We start from the raw sequence: 24,267 nt of genomic DNA, 5'->3' as shown, positions 1-24,267 counted from the left end.
GGCTTTTACTAACAACAAAGAACTGGTTCACGCAGTCCCTTTCTAAGAAGGTTTTGTCGATAAACAGAGAGAAAGAGAGAATATTATCTTCCTCCCCTCCTCACCCACCTCCAAAGATGACACAATTATCAAATGCTAATTATAGTAATAACCCATAGCAGATTTTCAATATATTCATATATTATGAATGTCCCTATTAATAACACTGGGTAAATGCAACACGAGTGTTTCCTTTGGGACGGAAAGGAGGGGTAAATAGGCACTCCCCTAAAATATGGGCAGTGTGATGTATACTTAAAGTCCTCGTTATCTAATAGAGCATTACTGGATATTTTGCTCTGATGACCAGGATGCAGTTTAGGTCAACTAACAAAAGAAAATGGTTATGTCTTAACAGCTATTAAACAGTCGTGTGTGTGTGTGTGTGTGTACGTGCATTTGTGATAAATAACTGGACTATGACTGTCTTTCTGTATAGTATGAGATATATCGCATTTATCGTTCAGCATGAAAGAAAGAATAAAATAAACACACAACACACTTTCGAGGGCTATTAATCAGGTGTAAGTCAAGAGACTGCGCATGCGCATAATCGACGTTTGTTAAAATATCCTTCCTAAAGGTGGGAAGAATCTCATCGTATTAACTAGGGGAAAACCCGGAAGAGAAATAGAAAGAAGACAGCAGAAAATATTACTACCCTTCGGGGATAGGTTTGCTAATAAGCATTTCTACTGTAAGTACTGAAGCTGTGGTATGTTGAGGTGAACGGCCTCATACAGAAATGAATCCCTTTCCCTTTGTCAGTGTTTAATTAAAAAAAAAAAAATCCCAATCAGAACATTAAACGAAGTGCTATTTTCGATTTATTCCAGATTTCAAATTCTGATTCAATGGCTAATGTGTACTCGTATTATCGAATGAAGTATCTTGATTAAAGGGAAGAGGGGAAATGTACTCTTCATTGAAGTATATTTGCCAAAAGACAGTTATCTAAAAATGGAGGTGAACGTGAGAGTATTCCTTTTTCTTTCCCTTCTCTGAGATTATCAATAATGCATTCAAAGGTATCTGTATTTGAATTTTAAGTGTATGCATTTTAAAAACACATGTAATTTTTAACAGGAAAAAAAATCTAATTATACAGATTGACATTGGATTTCATACTTCTTTAATGATAACCTCGTCCGCTGAGCAATCAAGATTAATACTGTGTGAACATTCAGAATCCGTCTGACCAGACGCCCGAAAATACTTAGGACTTTACAAACTTAACAATAAGCGTCTTATGCCGAGAGTTTAGTATAAATATATTTTGTACTTTAAATATTAAATCAAATCAACCCCCGTGTGGTGGCTGGGATAAGAATAGCTCCACTGCAGCCCATGCATGTCTTACGAGGCGACTAAAATGGGTACCCAGGGAAGGTAATGGATGGCAGTGCTGTAGCCAATGAAGTTCTAACTGAGGCTCTACTATTGCTGTTACCCTCCTGCCATGATCAGAGCTCATAGCTCAATAACACCCTATCCTTACATTGTCTTCTACAGATAACGGGGATATGAAAAGCATTCTTGCTTCGCCCATCTAGCCAAAAAAAAAAAAAAAAAAATTAAATCACTCCTAGAAACTTTAACTGCATTAGATTTGTATTTCTGGAAGTCGCATTTTAACACGCTCTTGTCCCGTGTGTCGAATCTGGCGCATGCGCACTAATAGCTACGGATCTAATTAAGATAAATCTTTTTACCACTTAAGTTTTAAGAGTATCCTATATATATATATATATATATATATATATATATATATATATATATATATATATATATATATATATATATATATATATATATATATATATATTTCACATGAATATATATATATTCAGGTGAAAATTATATATTTTTTTCACCTGATCCTATTTTAGTTTTACTATTTAATAAGACTTGCAATTTTCATCGCTTTTTTTTAAAGCAATTTTATAAATGTTTACTTTTTATTTTTTTTTTAATTTCTTTATATGCTTCTATTTATTTATTTATTTACTTAGGATTCAATTCGCCGGAAATGTCTAGCCTATGTCTATTGCCAATTCTTTGCACAAATACCACATCCATAGATTTTTTTATTCGAAAAAGCATGACAGCCTTTTCTGCACAATACAGCACGTCTCATCTGCGTAATTTCGAACACTCTCTAAATCCCAAATCCACCCAGGTATAGAATATTTTTACCACATTTCGTTCCAGTGGTGAACCAAAAACCTTCCTTAAAATGCTTCATGCTCTCCAGAAGAAGGCAATCCGGTTAATAGATAACCACTTCTCTCACAAACTCACTCCATTAACTCACTCTCTTTCGCTAACTCACACCTTATCTCAAACGCATTCTGCTTCTCTATTATGCCTTTTCTGTGGGTATTTTCTTCGTGTAAAATTTTCTTCTCTTCGTGTAAAATCATACGAACTACTGATAAGCATGTATTCACAATCCAGCTTCTAACATACTGTAACAACTTTTCGTCGTCTTTAATTACGCCCACCTTTGTGGGCGTAATTAAAGATGGCTAGGTATGTATTGGGTTATAATCCAGTGAGTGACAGAATCATATCTCTCAGAGTGAGTGGACATCCAATGAATATGACCATCATTCAGGTTTATGCATCTACTACAGAGGCATCAGAAGAAGACATTGAAGAATTTTATGGCAAGTCACAAGAAGTAATAGATGCAGCACCAAAGCGAGATTTATGGCTACTTATTCGAGATTGGAATGCAATAAAGATGAAGTGGGAGAGACTGAGGAACAAGGAATAACAAGTCGTTTTCGTTTAGGTATTCGTAACACTGCAGGGAAGAGACTAGTTGAGTTTTGTGCAGAGAATTCTATGTTTGTTGCTAACACCTGCTTTAAACAGCACAAAAGAAAATTGTAGTGTCAGGTGATACCCATCACATGGGTATCACCTGATGGACAACACAGAAATCAAATTGACTGTATATAGTACTTGGACAAAGAAGATGGAGAAGTGTAATTCAGTCTGTCAAGATTTTTCCAGGTGCAGACTGTGGAACAGACCATGAGTTATTAGTGGCAACGATACATGTGAAACTACGGGAATTGAAAACATCACAAATGTCTATCAGATATGATGTTGGAAACATACCAGCTGAATACAATATTAGCATTTAGAACAGATTCAACATACTCAATTTGTGTGAAAGAGAACCAGGTGAACTATGGGGGAAAGATTAAAGATATAATTAAAACAGAAGCAAAGAAGAATATTCCAACAGTTGTAAGAAGAAGTCCAAATGGCTGTCAGAAGATGCCATCAAAACTGCTCAGGAAAGGAGGAAAATGAAGGCCACAGGAAATTTGCAGGAAGTACACCATTTGAATGCAGAGTTTCAACGACAAGCCAGAAGAGACAAGGAAAAATACTTTAACCAGGAATGCCAACAAATAGAAGACCAAAACAAGAAAGGAAAAACAAGAGATATTTTCAAAACAGATCAGGATATCTTACAGAAGCTGCAGTCAGAGAAAGATGGAAAGAGTTTACAGAAAGGACTCCAAAATTACTGAGAAATTTGAAGAGCAGAATTATATACAGGAATCAGTACCAGTGGAGAGTGAAGTGAAGTGGGCACTGCAACAGACATCCAGTAAGAAAGCACCAGGAGATGGAATACCCATTGAGCTGCTCAAAGCCCTGGGAGAAGAGGCAGTTAAAATTTTGACAGCTCTATGTCAGCTAATTTGGATCACAACTACATGGCCTAGGGAATGGAAAAAATCAGTTTATATACCTTTATTGAAGAAAGGCGATGCAAGAGAGTGCGAAAATTACAGAACTAAAGCATTGATTTCTCATGCAAGTGAAGTTTTACTTAAGATCATTCAGAAAAGACTGGAACCATCCATGAAGAGAGAAATGCCAGATGGACAGGCAGGATTTCGAAAAGGCAGAGGAACAAGAGATCAAATCGTCAATGTGAGATGGATAATAGAAAGAGCAGAGGAATATCACAAGAATGTCTACCTTTGTTTCCTTGACTATAGCAATGCTTTTGACTCTGTAGATCATGTGAAACTGTGGAATGTGTTAAAAACAATGGGAATCCCAGAGCATTTCATTATCCTTCTGAGGAGTCTTTATTATGAACAAGCTACTGTCCAAACAGATCTTAGAGAAACTGAGTATTTCACAATAAGTAAAGGAGTACGACAAGGATGTATTTTATCTCCATACCTGTTTAATTTGTATAGCGAATACATTTTAAGAATGGCAGGGCTGGAGGAGTCTTCAGTTGGAATTAAAATTGGTGGAAAAAAGATTAATAATTTGAGGTATGCAGATGATACCTTGCTAGCAGAATGCAAAGAAGATTTGGAGGAACTTATGAAAGTTAAAGAAGAAAGCACTAAATATGGTCTTAAACTTAACCTCAAAAAGACAAAAGTTATGGCAACATGTGAACTTAATGATTTTGAAGTAGATGGGGAGAAAACGGAAGCAGTTAACAATTTTGTGTTCCTAGGATCCCGAATTGATAAAGATGGTTATTGTACCGAAGAAATTAGAAGAAGATTATTACTTGGAAAAAAGCAATGACAAATTTAAGCAAGATCTTTAAAGATAAAGATATTAGCCTCACAACAAAAATCAGAATCGTGAAAGCAATGGTATTCCCTGTGGTGCTGTATGGATGTGAAAGTTGGACCCTGAGAATGAGCGAAAGAAGGAAGATAGATGCATTTGAATTATGGGTTTGGAGACGCTTACTAAGAATACCGTGGACTGCAAAGCAAACCAATAAATCAATGATAGACAGAATAAGGCCAGATTGCTCCCTTGAAGCTATGATCATCAAGCAAAAATTGTCATACTTCGGACATATTATGCGAGCAAATGACAGTCTGGAGAAGATGATGATGCTTGCTAAAGTTGATGAAAGCAGGAGAAGAGGAAGACCAAGAATTAGATGGGTGGATGGAGTTAAAGAAGCAACTGGAGTGCGCTTGGAGGTCCTGAAAGACATGGTCAGGAACAGATCGGAATAAAGAGTGTATGTTCGTAGAGTCGCCAGGAGTTGGAAACGACTCGATGGATCATAACACAACAACATATGACTTCATTCATTTATCATCACAGCAACCGAATGCATAGTCATTTTTAAGACTGACTTACCTATTGTCTTAGATTTTAATAATGGTATAAAGTATCTTAAGGTACCTGTGTAGTCCTTTGCAATGACATTTGTTTCTATTACATTAGATCATTCAAAGAAAGACTGTTACAGGTTCGAATTAACGACTGATGGCCTTTTTCTATGCCTTTCTTCAGACCGTTCTGGACTAGTTTTTTTTTTTTTTTTTTGGTCATTGCAAGTAGTTTTTTTTTAATCGCGGAAACTCGGGTTTCTAACCTCTCATCTCAAAAAAGTGATTCCATAATTCCCATTATTAAAAATAATAGTATGATTGTTAGGATTAATGCCACGAGATGACGACAGTTGCTTGCTGCACACACACACACACACACACACACACGCAGGCGCGAGCAAGCGAGCGCGCACGCGCACACGTACGCACACGCACACAATATTAATAAGTGCTCTGAACTAATTAGACAATAATCAATAATATTTATTATTTCGGCATTCATTTTATATATCTGCTTCCAGTGGTATTTTTTGCTCCTTAAGCTGGAAAATCATTTGAATGGACAAAGTTAGTGTTAACAGTGACGTCATAATATGCTATTTGCAATAATTTTCATGTTTATGTTTGAAATTTAAATAATATGTTTGAATAATTTAACATTTTATAAATTAATAACTGTTATTAGATGTAGATGATTCTTCTCATTGAGTCTGCAGTATAGTTATTGAAGTGGCATAAAAAAAGTTTGTCTTCAAAAATACGATTCTCTATATGTCTAATCCTAGTATTATCCATACTAATGTTTCATTTCCACATATTTTCTTTAGCATGTATTTTTTTTTTTTCTTGAGCCCACAATAATTTGAATGAACGAATTTTATAATGACAGCGAAGTCATTTTGAATGTTGAGAAGAATTTCAAAATATTGATATCTTGTAGACACTGGCTTTCTCTGCTTTGGCCGGTCTAGAGCCACAGCTTCTTTCTTGTTTATGTCTTTGTTACATTTCCTCATATTTATCTTAAGGTTATCCTTGAAGCGATTTTTTTTTCTTCACTTCTCTTGTCCTTTGGTCTTTTTTTTTTCCCTACTCTTTTTCTGGTTTTTTTTTTCTTTTAGAAATGAAGCAGTGGTTAGCAAGAATGCAATCAATGATTTTCCTAGACAATTAAAAGATTCTCCGATAACTGCTACAGCCCGATTTTTTAAATGTTTTTACAATAAGGATATCTTAAAAGAGTCATTGGGGATATCCTCCGTGATCCAAATCTGAACAAAGAACCCATGAAGATAATGCATAAGTTCCACACTTCCTTTTTGAAAACTTCAGCAGGAATACCAACAGAACCAGCAGTTCGGTTTCATTTTACACGCTTGATATCATTTTCAACTTTAACTAAAAGAGCCAGAGGACATCTTTAAGGACATCCAGAATTAGTTCTTTGAAAATGTTGTTGAGAAATCATCGGTTAACAACTGTGCTCTAATTAAGGAGATCTTTAAAGTGTTCCCTCCAAAGCATTGATTGAGATTACTTCCTTAAAGAAAGTTGCTCTATCCTTGTTCGTGTGAAATTCAACTGAGTAGAAAGTCCATATAGAATGCTTTGATGGTCTAAAAGAAGCCACGTGAGTCACAGATGTCAAAAAAAAAATGTGCATTTCCTTTGATTTCTGCAACAACTGCTGATATTTTAACGTTTCTTTGTACCTCTGCTTTTATTTCTTGATGTGCATTTTTTCTTTAACCGCCCTACAGACAATAAATGTATAAGGATCTATGTATTTATTGACGTTTGGATACCAATGAAACAACACGAATACTAATCTTAAATAATTTGATATATTTCATCCACGTGGTCGTTTGGATGGATTTCTGCTAGGCATGTCAATCTCTTATTCCGTTTCTTATCCATCAAGAAACGGAAATAAGCTAGATTTCTGTGTCTTGATTCCCTCTTTGAGTAGTTGCGACTCGTTTCTTCGCAGGTAACAAGTAACAAAAATGGCAAACTTAACCGACAGCCAGTGCAGCTCAGTATTATAGTAATGCTCAGTGGCAATTTGTTGAAATATTGTTGGGATTGATTGCTTTGTAAGATTTTTTTAGGGCATTAATATTGTTTGTCTTTAATATTTTAATCTCGGCCATCATCCCTTGAGTGAAATCCTTATGGCTATGGTAGAGCAGGCGAGACAATGATCAATCGAATCCTCAGTAATGGCTCTTGTGAGAAGTACGACTACGAACAATGGTGCAATGAATCAAGTGCTAGTGACCTGCATGAGGTGTTTCCACAGTCTTGAATTTGTTCTATTAGATAGACACAATATACGTCATAGCCTTAGTCGCTTCGGGCGACATTCCAGGCAAATTATGAGCCAGTCAAGTCTCGACGTAGAACTATTTAAAAGTTAAGTTTCCAGAGTATCATTTTTTAACCTTGTTTTTCAGTAATCCTTTTAATTAAAAAATAAATTAATAATGATTTAAGTCCCAAAAATGTAAAACAAAAATCCAAGAATTCTTACAAAGTTATATTAAATTTCACTGTCTTCTTTGCTTCATTTTTGGAAGCGTGTAGGCTACAAACTGGCAATATTATTGGTCGTCCAAATATTGATGTTGTACTTTTTCATTAAAATATTTATAACATAGCCATAATTTCTAACATACTACCCAACGTTTCAAATTACTGCACTCAAATTAAAATAGCGAGTACGGAGGGGGGGTGGGGGTGAACTGCAAAATACCAGTGGTGTAGCTAGAGCTTTTGCCGCTTGGGGCGATCCCTGAATTTGCCGTCCCTCTCAATATACACCAAAAATACTACAAAAAATCAAAACGACGTATAGGGAAATAAATTAAAAGACTATGTTTATTTTTGGAGTAAAACTTTAATTTCAACATTCTAAAATGTTATTTTTCTTGCTTTTCTGTTAGCAAAATCGTCGATGACATTGGCGAAGTCTATTTCATAGTAATGTAGGTAATTCTTAATCAATTTTATTTAGAAAAGCTCGTCTCACAACTAGCAACACTTACAGCAATTGGGAGGAAAATTTGCTGTAGTATTACAATAGTTGCTAAACAAAAATGATATCAAAGCAACTGATATAACCACATGAAAAACATATTTTAAAATCAAATTGCAATAATTTTTTCTTTTTCTTCTGGGACATATAAGACATGTCAGATACCTGAATTCCTTCATGGTGATCATCACAACTTTATCAGCACACTCTCGTATGTATTTTGTAGCTTCATCATTCATATCAACATTAAGATTGCACGAGACATTTCACGATTAAAGTGACTTAAATTTTTAGAATACTGTTTACAGGAGTATATAAACAGAAATATCGATGTAAGTACCTACTAATAACCGCTTTCAAAATGACTATTGAATCCACTTGAAAAATAACACTCATAAGCGAAATGTCGTTGAAAAGAAAGTTATCAGATTAATCAAAATTTATTCTGTTGAAATAAAGAGCCAGTTATTTGAAAATTCACATATTTAAAGGTGGATAAGCATGAGCTTATTGTTGCAGAAATTTAAAACACCGTTGAATTAAATTATTGAAATATGATTTCAGTACGATTTCCCAGCAGCACGCGAAATCACTTGTTTTAGGCAGCTTTTTTCACTTGTGCTGGTATCTGTTTTTCATAACCAATAGCGAAAACTAATTACATTATTTAAATATATGGAATCAAGTTCAAATAAAAGAGAACTCACTGATGAAAGAAGGGCGACAGAAGTTAAAAAACAAAAAAATCAGAAAAACGGTGTAATAACAGAAGTGAATATGAGAGATAGAAATCATATAGGAGTGGACCATTGGACCTGGAAGAAAGAAATAAAGAAGGAAAGAGACAGAAAAAAAAAAGATTAAAAAAACAAAACAAAACAGGAGAAAATATATGGAGTAACAGGAATAGAGAGAGAGAGTCTGAGCCGTGTGGATTTAAAAATATGGGGTAGTGTCCTGTGTAAAAACAAATAAATATTTTCATCTTCATTTCTAAAAAAGGAAAAAATAACAATGCATTCTCCGTTGAAACTTTTAACTTCGAACTTTTTGATCACTTGGATTAAAGTAATTTGAACAAAAACTTGAAATTATTATGCATCGGTAAATCAACTAAATAAGCAAACTGAATTGGCTCACAACAACAACAAAACAACAGTGCAAAAAGATGTGCACTATTGGTATAGGAACATGAGAGAAAGAGAAAAAGGAGATTCTATGAAATGCATTGATTTAAACCCAACACATAACAAATAGTTTCAAAACACAACAATCAGCAGTCGGTGTTCCAAGATTAGGAATACAGAAATAAATTCCGCAAATTATTTGAATATAATGATCCAGTATATTATTTTATCTCATGATTTATTAACGGCTAGACAAACTTCTATTACGCTTCTTTTGAAATTAGATAAATATTTGTTTAAAAATATAGCTTCCTTGTACTTTTTTTTTTTTTACTTTAAACTCATATTTTATGTTGTGATTTCTTAATTATTTTGATTTCCTTTTGTATTTATGATTTTAATTAAATTATTTAATAAATAAAATTAAATGGTCAACTATTAAAAAATCACATACCTCACTCATGGTTGTTTCAAAAAGTAACTATCATATAGGAGATCTATGTTCCGTTCTGCTTACAGTTACAATAAAATCTTCCGCATGCATGTCACTCAAAAGATGAACTCAGTTTTTGTTGTATACTTCTATGCACCCATTAATATTAAGCGCCACCTTGTGGTATGAAACTTGAAGGTCGACGACCCCCGTGACATCTTACCTATCTACCTACCCCTTAGACAAGGAAAAGTGTTTACGAGAATATCGTTAGCACTTACTGATTGCAGAAGGTGGTCTGACGGGATGTTGTTTATTATCTTTCCCCCCCCCCCCAACCCCAGAACGAACGTGAGTCACACACACACAAAAAAAAAATCCCGTTAAGAACGCTGTTCACTGTATAATACTTGTGTTTTTCACGAACCCAGGTCACTTGCCAGTCACACTCAAATGCAGCATGCATGCAATCATAGTTTAATTACAAAGGATTTCAGCGCTTCGCCAAATTTAAAAGAGTAGCGTGACTATGCACGTTACGCCAAACGTAACAGCGTTAGTGTCTTTTATCCGATATATTCGACTAGGATTTGAGTCTGTGTTGGTTTTCTCAAGTTCATTAAAAGATGAAGGAAAAAAGAAAACATTTTTAAATGATCAATCCCAAGAAGGACTCGCTTTCATTCACAGTAGAATAACATATTATCCCATATTTTACCTACTTATTCCTATTTTGTTCGGATAAATGGATGAACAATTTCCTTGGCGGCTCGTGGCTTCAAATCGTGGGATGCTGCAACTTTCGAAATATACGTACACACTGTAAGTACAGTGTATACTGTATGTGCAGTATATTTGGATAAAATATTAAAATTATGGTAAAAATTAAAAAAATAAATAAACATGAAAAAATATTGTTCATTATCGATAAAATTATACAGTTTGGTATAATTCAAAATTACTTAAAAATAAAATTCATTATCATAACCCCAATAATGTTCTAAAATAAAAACTATAACAAATGTTATGTCTTTAATTGTAATGTCCAAATATTTAAAGAGACGGAGTAAACACGATAAACACTAAGAACACTCTACTACTGGCGCAAACTGCATATAAACAACAGTGGAACTGCGCGACGGACAGTGCCGCATTACGCTAACAGCTCGCATCTCACTATCATATGCATATGCTTGCTCGTAGCAATATGACACTGAGGTAAGCACAGTGCTGTTAGCGTCCTTCGCCCTCCTAAATGCTACAAAATGGATTTTTATTATTTTTTATACAAAATAAGAGAATTGTATAGGGTTGGTGATGACAAAATTAAATATTAGAAGCAAATATAAATAAATTAATAAATATATTTATATATCGAGAAAAATTGGGAGCTTCCTCTGTGCTGCAGTTCCACAGTGCCTATGCACGAGCTGCCCATGTATGTATATATATATACAGGGTGTTCGGGATAAATTTGACAGTTTCGTAAGGAAAAAGAAAATCTTCTTTGTATCTATTAAATTTAATGAATTGACAAAAAAACATTACAGGCAGAGTTAATTACAATACTATCAACAAGATTTACTCAAAATAACCACCATTAGCATCGATCACAGCTTCAATTCTGCTTCGGAACCTCGAACAAACTGATGCTACAGTCTCCCTGGGAAGGGCCGCAAAAACTGTTTTAATTTTATCCATTAACTGGGCTTTTGTATTACTGGAAGTGCGATTGGTGTCTTTTTCAACTGCGCCCCATACAAAATAATCCATGGGGTTAAGGTCTGGGGAGTTTGGAGGCCAAACATTTGGACTGGTGAAGTCGTAGAAATTTTCAGACAACCATTTTTGACTTTTCCCAGAGGTGTGGCAAGGGGCCGAATCCTGCTGCCATACATACGGCCTACCATTGTTATCCAGGGCTTGACTACAGTTAGCAACTCCACGAACAAAGCCCGAATTCCAATGCCAGGGTTCTTCAACACCTGTTCCTGCAGATTTGCGAGGAATTCTGCTGTACGAACGCAATCAGATCGTCTGCTAGGGATCTTTCTTCTTGCTACATCCTCGTAGTCACCATTGCAAGTCTCTAGTTCATGCCTGATTGTTTTTACTGTATTCAGGGAGCATTGGGCAGCAGTCGTAATATCCTTATTTTGATGGCGGGCACGAATCATCATGATACAAGTTATTCTCTTCCATGATTCAGGTGGGTTCCAGCTATCCATCCTTTCTGACATCTTGTATATGAATGAAGAAGGGTCCAAACTTTTAAATGAAGAGAAGTGTGTGTTAATACATGTAACTTACGGAAAAATATAATTAATTATAAATATGTCAAATTTATCCCGAACACCCTGTATATATATATATATATATATATATATATATATATATATATATAAATCACTTTCTATACAAAATCATTTTTAACTTGAAGAAAACACAGGAGAATATACATAACATAAAGGGCCATTTTAGTAACAAAAAATTAATGTAAAGGCCTGTGTAACTCAGTGGAAGTGGCACTTGCTTCCTCTGTGTTCAGACTTAAGTTCAAGTCTAGTCGCCGACTGGAGGAACTTTTTCTGTCTTTCTGCGAAATCGCGATTTAGTCGATCTCTGGCACAGGCAAGCGAGTTTTTCCTCCTGGAAATTGTTTTTTTCATTCCATAAACTCAAGAAAATTGACCGTAGTACCCACATTATTTCAGACAGTAACATATCTTGTTAGGGTTAGGTACCAAGAGATGGCAGCACTTGTTTGCCAGTCTCTTCATCGGTGGCTGTTGTAATTAGTGATCGACGTGGGCCAACTATCTCTGATTGGCTACTGGTGGAGATTGAACTGCCCACTCAGTTTCCAAAAGCTAGATTAGGGTATAAAGGCCTTGCCTACTCCCTATAAAGGGAATAAAAGGGGGTTAGCTGATTTTTTTTAATTTAAAAATTAATGTAACAAATTATATTTTTCAAAAAATAATATTTTTTTGTACTGTTCTTCTTACTCTTTTATTATTTATTGGCTGGACAGAATAGAATGGTTCTCTCACAAGGAATGTTCATAAACAATGAGACAGCACTGCTAATAATATCATGAAACTCCTATTAACTTATTGAAACATTAAAAATGAAGGGGATCTTGGAGAGTACCTTTTTTTCCCCCACTTTTCAAATAGGATTTTGCATCATTTGTTCATCTGTCTATACATAATACCAGGGCCGTAGCCAGATTAGATCGCGCCCTGAGACAAACAATTAAATATCGCCCCTGATGGATTATAAGACAAAAATATAAGAAAATCTCCAATAGCTATTTTGTTTTATTACAAGAGAAACATTAATAAAAACGATTACATAATAATAATAATAATTAAATGTTTGCTCTACTCGGATATCGCACAATAAAGCTGTTTTTAAGCTCTTCTAAATTTAAATTATAAGCAATCTCCGCCTCTATCGATATAGTTTCTAGACCAACAAATATTTCTTAGGTCATTTCTGTTCGCAAATAATTTTTAATCAGTTTAAACTTGGAAAAACTTCTTTGCACACTTGCTACACTAACAGGAATTGTTAACAATATCCTTACGGCGGTAGTTACGTTGGGATAAATTTCTACAAGATTTTGGTTATATATGATAAAATTTGGTGAGGACCACTTTTCTTTTGTATTATTTTTGAGAGAATTTTTGATTCTTCAAATAAATCTATTGCAACTACATCAGATGTAAAATATCTTGTTGCCCTAATAGAGCGCCTACTGCAATATGCTGAACGAGCGCCCTTAATTAAGCGACCCTGTGAGGCAGCCTTCCTCTATGCTATACCCTGTCAACGGTACTGCATAACACATTGAACCTTGAACACATTGAATCTGTTCTGACATTAATTACAAAACGTTTGTAAAGGCAGAATTTGATATCTGTTCAATCAGCGAATCAAACAGACACAATAAAAATTAAGTGAATGGAAGCTTGGCTTAAGTTTACTCTTGCAACTGGAAATACGCCTTCCTCGTCAATCCTTATGTACTTGAGTTAATCGAAGTTCTCTTATGGAAACAGCAGTACCAAATATCCTTGCACAGAGAAGAAATTGACAACGCATGTGTATCTTTAACTGCAAGCATATTCTGTTTCTGTTTAAAATAGGTACCAAAACATTAACCTTTTTTGATAAACCTCAACTATCGAGTAATGAAAGAGAAACAGAATTATTTTGGAATGTTTGATTTTTTACTCGACAGCTGCCTGTTCCATAAACACAGAGAATGGTTTCTTTCCAACTTTCAATCACAAACAAAACTCACAACAGTGAAGATACATTAACTACTCAAGAGGAACGTAAATATTAAGGAATTCTCAGAAAATCACTGTACATTCATTCTTGACAATTAGTTTCTTAATTTCTTAAAGGAATGATTTACGACACTTACTTTCCTTTTCTTATATACGTTCCTTTTTTAACAACGTCTCTCTTTCTCTTTAGCTATTCCTTTTCTCCAGTCCTTTTCTCCAAGCATGACATATATTTTGGAAAATTAGTTAATGTTTCGGATAAGTAAGGAGCTTCAGGTAATGATCATCAGTAAGCAGGGAAACTAAATATGAATTCTTATTGTGTATGGCCAAAGAAAGCTGCAGTCAACATTCTTCTGCATAGATCTTTTTCAAAAGGATAGACTTCCTCGTTGCGCCTTGAAGGTGTTGATGGAACTTTGTCAAGATAGTTTTACTGCCTTTTATTTCATACATATAGTCACACCTGTATGACCAAATAGTATACATAGTTATAATAATTATGATTATTTGTACCCTACTAAGCGTGTTCTCATTTATCTAAAATAGTATATTTTCATTTATTATTGTAATCTAAGGCATGGATGGTTTCACAACAGTCCAGATTTCTTCCACTTTTTTTTAAAAGAAATCATCATGTGGTAAAGTGTTTCTCGTTCTTTACAAAAGTGACAGGTTGCAGGGCCACCCAACAGTGTGCCTTTTGCTACAACCCAGATTTTTGGGCGGCAAATATGAATGATGCATTTTGAAGAAAAACGTTTTGTAGAATGGACTTATTGGAAGTCGGAATGCATCGTTTAAAACTGGAATTAGAATGATTTCTCTTCCCCTCCTTTGTTCTCGGTATAGTGAAAGTGAATCTAGAAAACTTTGCATATATTGCTCGTGATTTGGTATAAGTAACTTCCCTATGCTGCAATTTTCTTCTACCAAACAGTATCTCAAAGCCATTTCAATGAACATTCTAGGTGGTCTTTGTTTGATCGAAGGAAGAGAGCGGATGACTCTGTCAGGAAGGCATTTTTCTAGAAAGGCAATTGCATATCCATGGTATAACTGATTATGTGCTTTTAATGCAATTAATGATCTGGTAAGCAATGTTTTCAGGTGAATATTGACTAAACCTCCACAGCGAATTGGTCCGCAAAATGCGAACCAACCCCATATGTATGTTACAAAGAGCCTATGAATTTTATCCGCCCGTTGTCCTTGGTATGGGATGTTGTTTATTTTGTACCACAGTCTAAGGGCTAAGTTCATATTACAAAATCTGGCTTTTTTTTGCCACTTACAGAAAGATGCCTTTCTTCGAATATTGCTTTTTTTTTTTTTTTTTACGGATATTGTTTCATACAATCCTTTCCACTGATCTATATAAGTATTCGGCCTCCAATTTTGATTTATAACACTGGTAAGAATTTTTTTTTTTTTTTGGTCCACATTTCTGCCCTTATTTTTGGTTCCTTTTTCCAGTTGCCAATTATCACACAGTAAGATTTTGTCAGATTTTATTTAAGAGCTGAGGACTTTCCGAAGGAATCCAATATTCTCATTGTTATTTCCATGGATTTTTCGCTTTCTAGGGTAAATGTTATATCACCGACGTAAGCTAACAGTTTTGCTTCACTTTCTTCATGAATATTAGTTCGTTGAATTGATTTTTGTTTATTGTCCTATTTATTATTTATTGTTCAAGTGCTAATAAGAAGAGCGCCATAGATAGAGGGTCACCTTGTCTTACGGAACAGCTGATTTGGAAAGATGCGGAGAGATTTTTTTATTTTTATTTATTATTACACGGCTTTCTGCATTCTCATAAAAAACTTTCAACCAGCTCTTAAAGTTTTCCTCAAAACTTATTTCCTTTACTGCTTCGAAGATATATTCAGGGCTCACAGTGTCAAATGCTCTTTCGATGTCTAGATTTAGTAATATTCATGGCCTGTTGGTCAATTGACGGTACTCATATACACATCTCCGATGTGTTATGGTATCTGTTACATTTCTTCCTTTTATTGAGCATGTCTGAGCATGTGATGCAAGCTTCTGTAGAAATTTCGGTATTCTGTTAGTGAGAATTTTTGAAATAATTTATAATCTGTATTTAAAAATACTATACCTCTCCATTTTTTTTATATCCTTTAATTTTTCTGGATCGGAAAATTTTTATTTCTTTCAAACAGCCAAGCAGTGTATGTTTTGCTTCATCATTTTCTACCGCTTTTAAATATGCCTGTAGCCATGCCCTTTTTATTTCATTGTATTATAGTTCTTTTATTTTTTTTTTAACATATCTATTTTTGTTTTTACTTGAATGTTTGTTCGGTCTAGATCTTCTTCCTGCTCTCTCTCTCTCTTCCGCTGGCACTTTATTTTACTTCCTATTCGGATAGTTGCTTTTTTTTTTTTTTTGATGTTTAATTTAAATGTTCCCCATGGACTTATCGCATATCAAGATTTACTGCTTCTGCTTCTGTTATTATTTTTACCCCTTATTTCTCCATTAATTTCAATTTTCTCAGTTAGCTTTTGACTGAATTTCCATAATGAAAAGTTTCGATTAATAAATCTGTTTGGTTTTTCTTTTTGAGAAAACTGGAGTTTGGCTTTTTACCATCTGGTGATCACTGAAAACGACTAAAGTATGTTCAACGCTTTTAATAGTTATACCTCGATAGACTGGAATGTAGATTTTATCTATTCTAAATGGATTGCCTGGAGAGAAGTGGGTGAATTCCTTTTTCATCGGATATAAAAACCTAAATCCATTACTAAGTCCACAGTCTTTAAAGATGTTGGTATGTTTTTTTATGGTAATTCACTTATTTTCTTCTTGGTCTTTTATCTTATTTTCTATTATGAAATTCATGTCTCCTGATACAATGGCAAGTTTTTTTTTTTTTTTTTTTTTTTTTTTTTTTGTAATACGTGATATTTTATTTGTTCCCCAAAACGTTCTTTTTTTTTTTTCAATTTAGTGTTGAATCCATACACAACAAAGCCTAAATACATACTTTGTTTTTCAACACTATACCGACTTCTAGCACCTTAGACCTTATGGTACCTCATTAGAAAGTAACTGAATGTCCGGGTTATATTTTATTGATGTCATTAATTCACCGCTACTACAAGTTTTATTTGCAAATTCGTAGATTAAGATATAATGGGGGAAATTCTTTTTCGAAATTGTTATATGGTCTCTATACAACATCTTTGTTTCTTGTAGCAGTTGTATGTAGAAAAGATTTAAGTATTTGATTTACTAGTAAGTTTTGAGTATCATGATTTAGACTATTACAATTTAGGCTCCAAACTTTCATGTTGTATGTTATTTATATTATTCTCTGTACGGAATTTTTCACTGATTTTTTTATTTCTTGCTCTTGTGATATTTGGAGTGACTTTTATTCTCACCCTTCTCTGTTTTGGATTACAAAAGCCATTTGTTAGACGTTGTTCCTCCTTGGAATTTAAATTTAGCATTATCTGTAGGTATGTCCTCTATTTCTTCATTTTTCTCAATCGATTTATTCCAATTACCTGTCCAGCTTTTGTTTGCAGTGTATTTATACTTTTTTCACTTCCTTTTTTAATTATTTCTTCTGTTTTTTTAAATTATTTTTTTCAATCTCTTGTCCAGATTCTGTTTCGAAACATTTTATTATTATTATTATTTTGTTTTCTTACACTTTCTTGATTTTTTTCTGGTTGTTTCAGTCTCTTCTGTAGCATCGTCTTTTGGCGTGCCTAAACACTTTTTATCACATTGTGCTTCGATTTTCCCATCCGTTTTTCCAGTAAATTCTGAAAGGAGTAGAATTTATCTTATTATCTTTTTGTGGTATGACTTCCTTATCTTGAATCATTTCTTCTTTTGTTTGTGATGTTTCTGTTTCTTTATCTTGCACATCATCTTCCAGTTCTTCCATTTCATCTATTTCATGAGCTTCTACTTTTCTTCTCAATATAAAGGCACATGTACTTCCAGTACAGTTATCAGTCATATGTCCGATGTGGAGGTAATTCCCGCATGTTAGTTCTACATATTTCCTTCTCAGGTGACCGATTTTCTTTCAAAGTTGGAATTCTGGGAAGAATTGGATGAAGTAATCTAGAAAATACCAGAGACTGAACTCCTATTTGTGGGTGGAGATGTTAATGAACATGTGGGAAGCATTAATGAAGGTTTTGAGAGAATCCATGCTGGCTTTGGTTATGGACAGGAAAATGATTTGGGAAATAGCAATGGCCTATGATTTCTCAATTGTCGATACCTTTTTCCAAAAAAGGTAGGAACACCTCATTACGTTCAAGAGTGGAAACAACAGATCAAAGATTGATTTCTTCTTAGCTAGAAGAAAAACATTAAAGGATTATAAAAATTGTCCATCACCAACATAGGTTATAATCACCAACATAGGTTGTTGGTGATGGATACAGTATTAACAGGTGCGAAATAAAATGGTGGAAATTAAAGGGGGGGGGGCAAAAGAAACTGTCAACGAATGCAAGGTAGAATTGGGATAAGGAAATTAATGGATTGTGAACACTGATGGTTAAGGATATTAAAGCATGTGCAAAAGAGGTTGTTGGAGAAACAAAGGGGAAAAGACTACATCAAAGGGAAACGTAGTGGTGGTAGTGATGGAATAAGGCTGTTCAAGAGGCAATTAAAGAGAAACTATGTGCTTTTAAGCAATGGCAGGGAATTAAATATGAGACAGATTTTGAAATATATAAAAATGACTAAGGAGAGATCCAAAAAGGCCATCAGTGAACCAAAGTTTAACAAATTTGATGAATTATATATAATGCAAGTCTCCTTCTCGGATTTCTAGAGTAGAAATCCGAGAAGGAGAGAAGGAGACTTGCAAAAGCAAGAGAAAGAAAGAAAAACGAGGGACATCCAGCATGTCAAATCCATCAAAGATGAAAACCAATAAACCCTTACATGTGAAGATCACATAAAGAGTAAGTGAGGAAGTTATTTTAATGGATTGTTGAATGAGGAGTTTCCAACAGAACAACAGAACCTAATATGGAAGCAATTAACAAAGTGCCAGCACTTGAAGTCGAGGCTTTAAAGAAAACGAAACCTCATAAGTCTTTAGATTAGGTTAGGTTAGGGCCAGATGGAGTCCCGGCAGAAGTTTGGAAGATAATGGGAAAGACAGGAATTGATTGTTTCGTTGAACGTTTTAATAGAATATTAAAAGGAAAGATTCCACATTCTTGGAGACAAAGCTAATTGATACCTGTTTATAAAATTAAAGGAGATATTTAAGATTGTTCGAACTATAGAGGGATCAAGCTCATTAGTCACACGAAGGTTTGGGAGAAAAGTCATAGAGAAAAAAAGCGTTTCATCTTTTCAAATTACTCAAAATCATTTTGTCAATTAACAATTGGTGTTTTGATGAGGATCTTGATTTTTTTCGACCAAAAAACTAACGTAATAAAAAATAATTAACACTACGTTTATAGGTCGTAATAATTATTTAATTAAACCTACTAGTTTTAAACCTACGAGTCCGCGCGGTTAGCCCCTAGTGGCTATGCGCTTCGCAACCATATGCCTGGGGAAGGAGTGTCCTAGATTCGATTCCCGTCGGTGACGTGAGGAGCTGAAGGATCTTCCTCAGCCATAGCCAAGTTAGCCAGTCTTGGGCATGGACAGCAGGGTTTTTCCCCCAGTTTATTCTGGGGTTTTTCATCCCGCAAAGCAGGCAAACTGGCCTTGAGAACTCAACACTGCAGGCCATAGGATACACCGGGGCATAAGGCTGACCACCTTATCCTGTAAACGGAGTGAGGTCCGATGATCAATGGACCCTCGACACCGCAAGGTAAAAGAGGGTATAAGGAAGATGACATGATGATGATGACTAGTTTTGCTAGGTAAACTAGTGGCATCGTCTGGGTTCGGATAAACACAAAAATATATAAAATCCTTAAATATGAAACATTAAACTGAATGTGTAGAAACCGTTACACAAAAATACAAGTAAAACAGAAACATGTGAACAGTGGAAGCTGGCACATGGTCAGTATTGTTTATCAGATGTGACCAATAGTTTGCAGAAAAATTAAAGTCCGATGTGCCTGAAGATCTAATATCTGACTTAGAAATGTCACACAAAAATCATTCCTTTGTATCTGTTGAGAGTGCCTTGTTAGCGGATTACCATCGTAGCCTCTTTGATGTTGCAGGCGCTGAAGTTGTCTTTTGTTGTTAGCAAGGACGTTATTAGGCGGTAATTACTTGGAATAACTCCTTTTTCTTTTTCTTTGAAAATTACAATTCTCTTTCCGGTTCTCATTCATTTTTCAATTGAGCCCGTGTGCAATAGGTTGTTGAATCGTTAAGCCAAGAGATCATGAGTAAGGGCAAGAATTTCAGCCAAAAATCTATGCAATTCAGTTTTGTCTGGTGCACACTAGTTCTACACTTTCTTTGCTTGTCTTTGGATCATTTCTGTGGTTATGGCAATTTCTTCCATCTGAGTGTTGTTCAAATGTTTATCAACATCTTTTAACCAGTTAACATTTTTATTATGTTCTCTTGGATTCGGATTTCCCATTAATATTTTGATAAAACTGCTACTGGTTAGTCCTGACCTGAATGTCTTATCTATTATGCTGATTCTGCTTTCACAGCAAATGATCATTTTTGCCGTGGCCACAGTTCTTTGTTTAAATTCTTTTGATACTTCGGTTATCGATTTTATTTCAGGGTTATATCGCTTTACTAGTTGCTCTTGATCTTTTCCAGTTTAAGTTTTCCTTTTAAATTCCTTAAATTTAAAAGGAAAACTTTTAAATGTAAAAGTTTTTAAATTTAAATTGAAAGTCTGCTTAAAATTTGTTTATTTTCTATTCTAAACGTAATTTCCATTTTGAGGCGCTTCCATTTGGTTTATTCATCTGTTTTACTGTATAGCCAAGTTCTTTTGTAATTAATTCATCAGTTGATTTGTTTCTCCAACAACTCAAATTGTTGCTGCTCAATATTGCAACTAAGTTTTCATTTTTGTCTTTGTATCAAAGTCGGTAATCGTTGTTTTTATCTGGTGCTCTGAATTTGTACTATAATGATAAGTCTCAGTTCTTATTGGGTTGAATTCAATTGATCCTGTAGAATTTTATTTGGATTCTCTGTATTGAAAAAATTTACTCGAATTGTTCCTTCCATAAGCTAGTTTATCATTGCAGTTCTTTATGATCAACATCACTGACAACTTTGTTTCTTACAATTAATCTTCCTTGGACCATCAATCGCTGCTCAGACTAGTATCAGAGAATTTCTATTCCAAATTCATACATTCCCTTCTGGAACCTCTTGATGTTGGATTTGATTCATAATAAGCTAGAATAGGCATCTTGTTTGCAGACAAAGTCCATTTCTTGCAGTCTCATTGTTCTCCCACTCGTATTTTAACTCTTTGCCCTGCTTTCCTAGCAAAGATGTCAGAGTCCTGTAGTTTTTATTGTCTGATGTCCGCCATCTATAGCACCAAAGTCGGTCTTTATTGATCCGGGCGATAACCGATCCGGTATGGATGACCTCTTTTCATCCTTAGGATGGAAGAAGGATAAAGCATGCTTAGTATGGCTCCTCTGCTAAGGCCTCTTAGTTTGGAAGATCTATATGGAGCTATGCCACAGTCAGCATAACCCACAGCATCCTGAACGTGTACAAGTTTCTCCACCATGACAAGGTTGGCCCATTGAGGGGATTCCTCGAAGCTTGTATGTAAGCTGGTTTGAAGATATTTTTCCTCCCGGCTTCAGTGGAAATCAAGCCAATTAAACATAGATTCGTCCCGTAAACTCAAGAAAATCGACCGTAGTTCAGACAGTAACATATCTTGTTAGGGTTAGGTACCAAGAGATGGCAGCACTTGTCTGCCATCCTCTTTATCGGTGGCTGCTGTAATTAGTGATAGACATGGGCCAGCTATCTCTGATTGGCTACTGGGGGAGATTGAACTGCCCACTTAGTCTCCAAAAGCTACATAGGGTATAAAGGTCTTGCCTACTCCCTATAAGGGAATAAAAGGCATTAGCTGATTTTTATTTATTATTATTATTATTATTATTATTATTGTTATCAGAACACAAAATACTGACAGCAAAACATTTATGTCACTATGCAGCTTTGCTAAAACATTATTTCGATGCAAACTACAGGACAGTCAGAAATACATACCATATAACAAGACCCCAGACAACTAATTATATCACATATAAATACAATAATCACTACGAAAAGGCCATGTGAAGCTTCTACATCCCAGACATGATAAACAAATTACCTTTTGAATACAGAAATCTTACAAACTACAATAGCCTGACAAGAGCTCTAAGGACATACTATGAACAAGAAACACGCACCCAAAATACCATAGAAACGCAATGAAACAATATATTCGTTTAGGCTTCCAGTTCAGTGACGCATCAAGACATTCCAAGTTGTTGTTGTTGTTGTTGTGTGTGTGTGTGTGTGTGTGTGTGTGTGTGTGTGCGTGCGTGCGTGTGCGAATTTCTCAATCAATGGCTGCAGTGGAAATCAAGCCAATTAAACATAGATTTGATTTCATAGCTTCCCAGCACAGCAAATAACCAATAAATAATAACTGGTGTCATCCTCAGATAAGCACACAAATAAGCTTCGAGGATGAAAGCTGAAAAAATATATCTCATCTCATCCAAGATAAAATAAAAATAATGAATGTATTATATCTAATCAAATGCATGTAATGTACATATCACATGTAAACAAACGTATGTAATGTTGTATCATATATAATGATAAGTATGTAATGTATGTATCATATGTTATAAAATATTATAATTATTATTGTGAAAAAATTATTATTATTATCAGAATACATGAATGTATCAAATGTAAAGAAACGTATGTAATGTTGTATCATACGTAAACAAATGTAAGTAATGTTGTTTCATATGCAAACAAATGTATGTAATATTGTATCATATGCAATCAAAACTATGTAATGTATGTATGTATCATATGTAATAAATTATTATTATTATTAAAAAAAATATATTATACAGGCATCAATATGGTCAGAAGTTTCAATGTGGGAGATCCATTATTCATTCGCTAGCCATTTTTCTCTCTTTACATTTATTTTTCTCTCTACCTCTAGCAACTGATTCCACACGTTAACCATCCTCGAAGTAAAAAATCTAGTCCTAGTCCTAACACCCCTTCAAACTACACTCTTATAGGATTTCCATGGATGATTCCTCATTCTCTCCCTTCCTGCCATGTACTGAAAACAATCTTCAGTGTCAATCCTTTAAAACCCCTTTAATAATTTATATGCCCTATCATATCCTTTTTTTTTCCATATCAGCCAGTATTTGAAGTCCACAGACCTTCAATCTATTCTCATTGGGAGTATTCCATAGATATACCAAACTCTTTGTCATTTCCCTCTGGATCCTCTCCATCACTTTATCTCCTGTGGAATCCAAGTGATCAGTTCTGTGTGTAGTAATCCAGATGCGGCCTTAATAAAGCCATATAAAAGGGAATTAACAGTATCACTACATCTGTTTGTCAATGTCAGTTCTTCAGCGACCACATGATCCGATGGTGCTGTTTTGGTCACCTTTGCAGTATGCCCTCTAAACTTCAATTCCCTGCCCACAGTCATCTGAAATTCCTGACCTCATCATTTACCTGCAGTTCAGTCCATCACATAGTACACAGCTTGTGATGTCTTCTTCTTCTTCCCAAACTGCCTCACTTTATACTTCGCTACATTATACTGCCAATCATATACCACTGTCCTTGCTTCTAGTCTATTTAATATTCCTGCTGGATCACTCATCATGTTCACTTACCGTTGTTCTTTCCAGTTTAGCATTATCAGCAACAACTGAATATTTCCCTTCAAATCATTTGTTATATCACTGATATAAAATATTAAACAACAAAGGACCATGTACTGAGCATTGTGTTATACCACTGATCACCTATTTTCTCCTGGACTCAATACCTCCATAAACCATACTTTGATATCTGTCCATCAGTTACCCTCTAATCTAAACCTACAGCCCCATTTGCTTCAAACTACACAACAGAGTTCTATGTATAATCCTGTCAAATCACTTTGCAAAGTCTAGTAATATCACTGAGTAGCCAGTTCCCTAATCTAACTTC

The 24,267-nt window shown here is 34.8% G+C and overlaps 1 protein-coding gene across 1 annotated transcript in view; it reads right to left on the bottom strand.

Moving 5' to 3' along the window:
- spz6 (Spaetzle domain-containing protein 6) overlaps positions 1-17,804 on the bottom strand; it is a 45,511-nt gene extending 27,707 nt beyond the window's left edge. Inside the window, exon 1 of the mRNA XM_090390488.1 lies at positions 17,760-17,804. Within this exon, the coding sequence (XP_090246614.1) occupies positions 17,760-17,804 (45 nt within the window). The remainder of the gene's footprint in view (positions 1-17,759) is intronic.
- Positions 17,805-24,267: the final 6,463 nt, after the last annotated feature.

This window comes from Typopeltis vanoorti, chromosome 3 (genome assembly GCF_054136105.1).
Source record: "Typopeltis vanoorti isolate ZY-2024b chromosome 3, IOZ_Tvanoo_1.0, whole genome shotgun sequence".
Classification (NCBI taxonomy): domain Eukaryota; kingdom Metazoa; phylum Arthropoda; class Arachnida; order Uropygi; family Thelyphonidae; genus Typopeltis; species Typopeltis vanoorti.
This window is presented reverse-complemented; position numbering and strand designations above follow the sequence as displayed.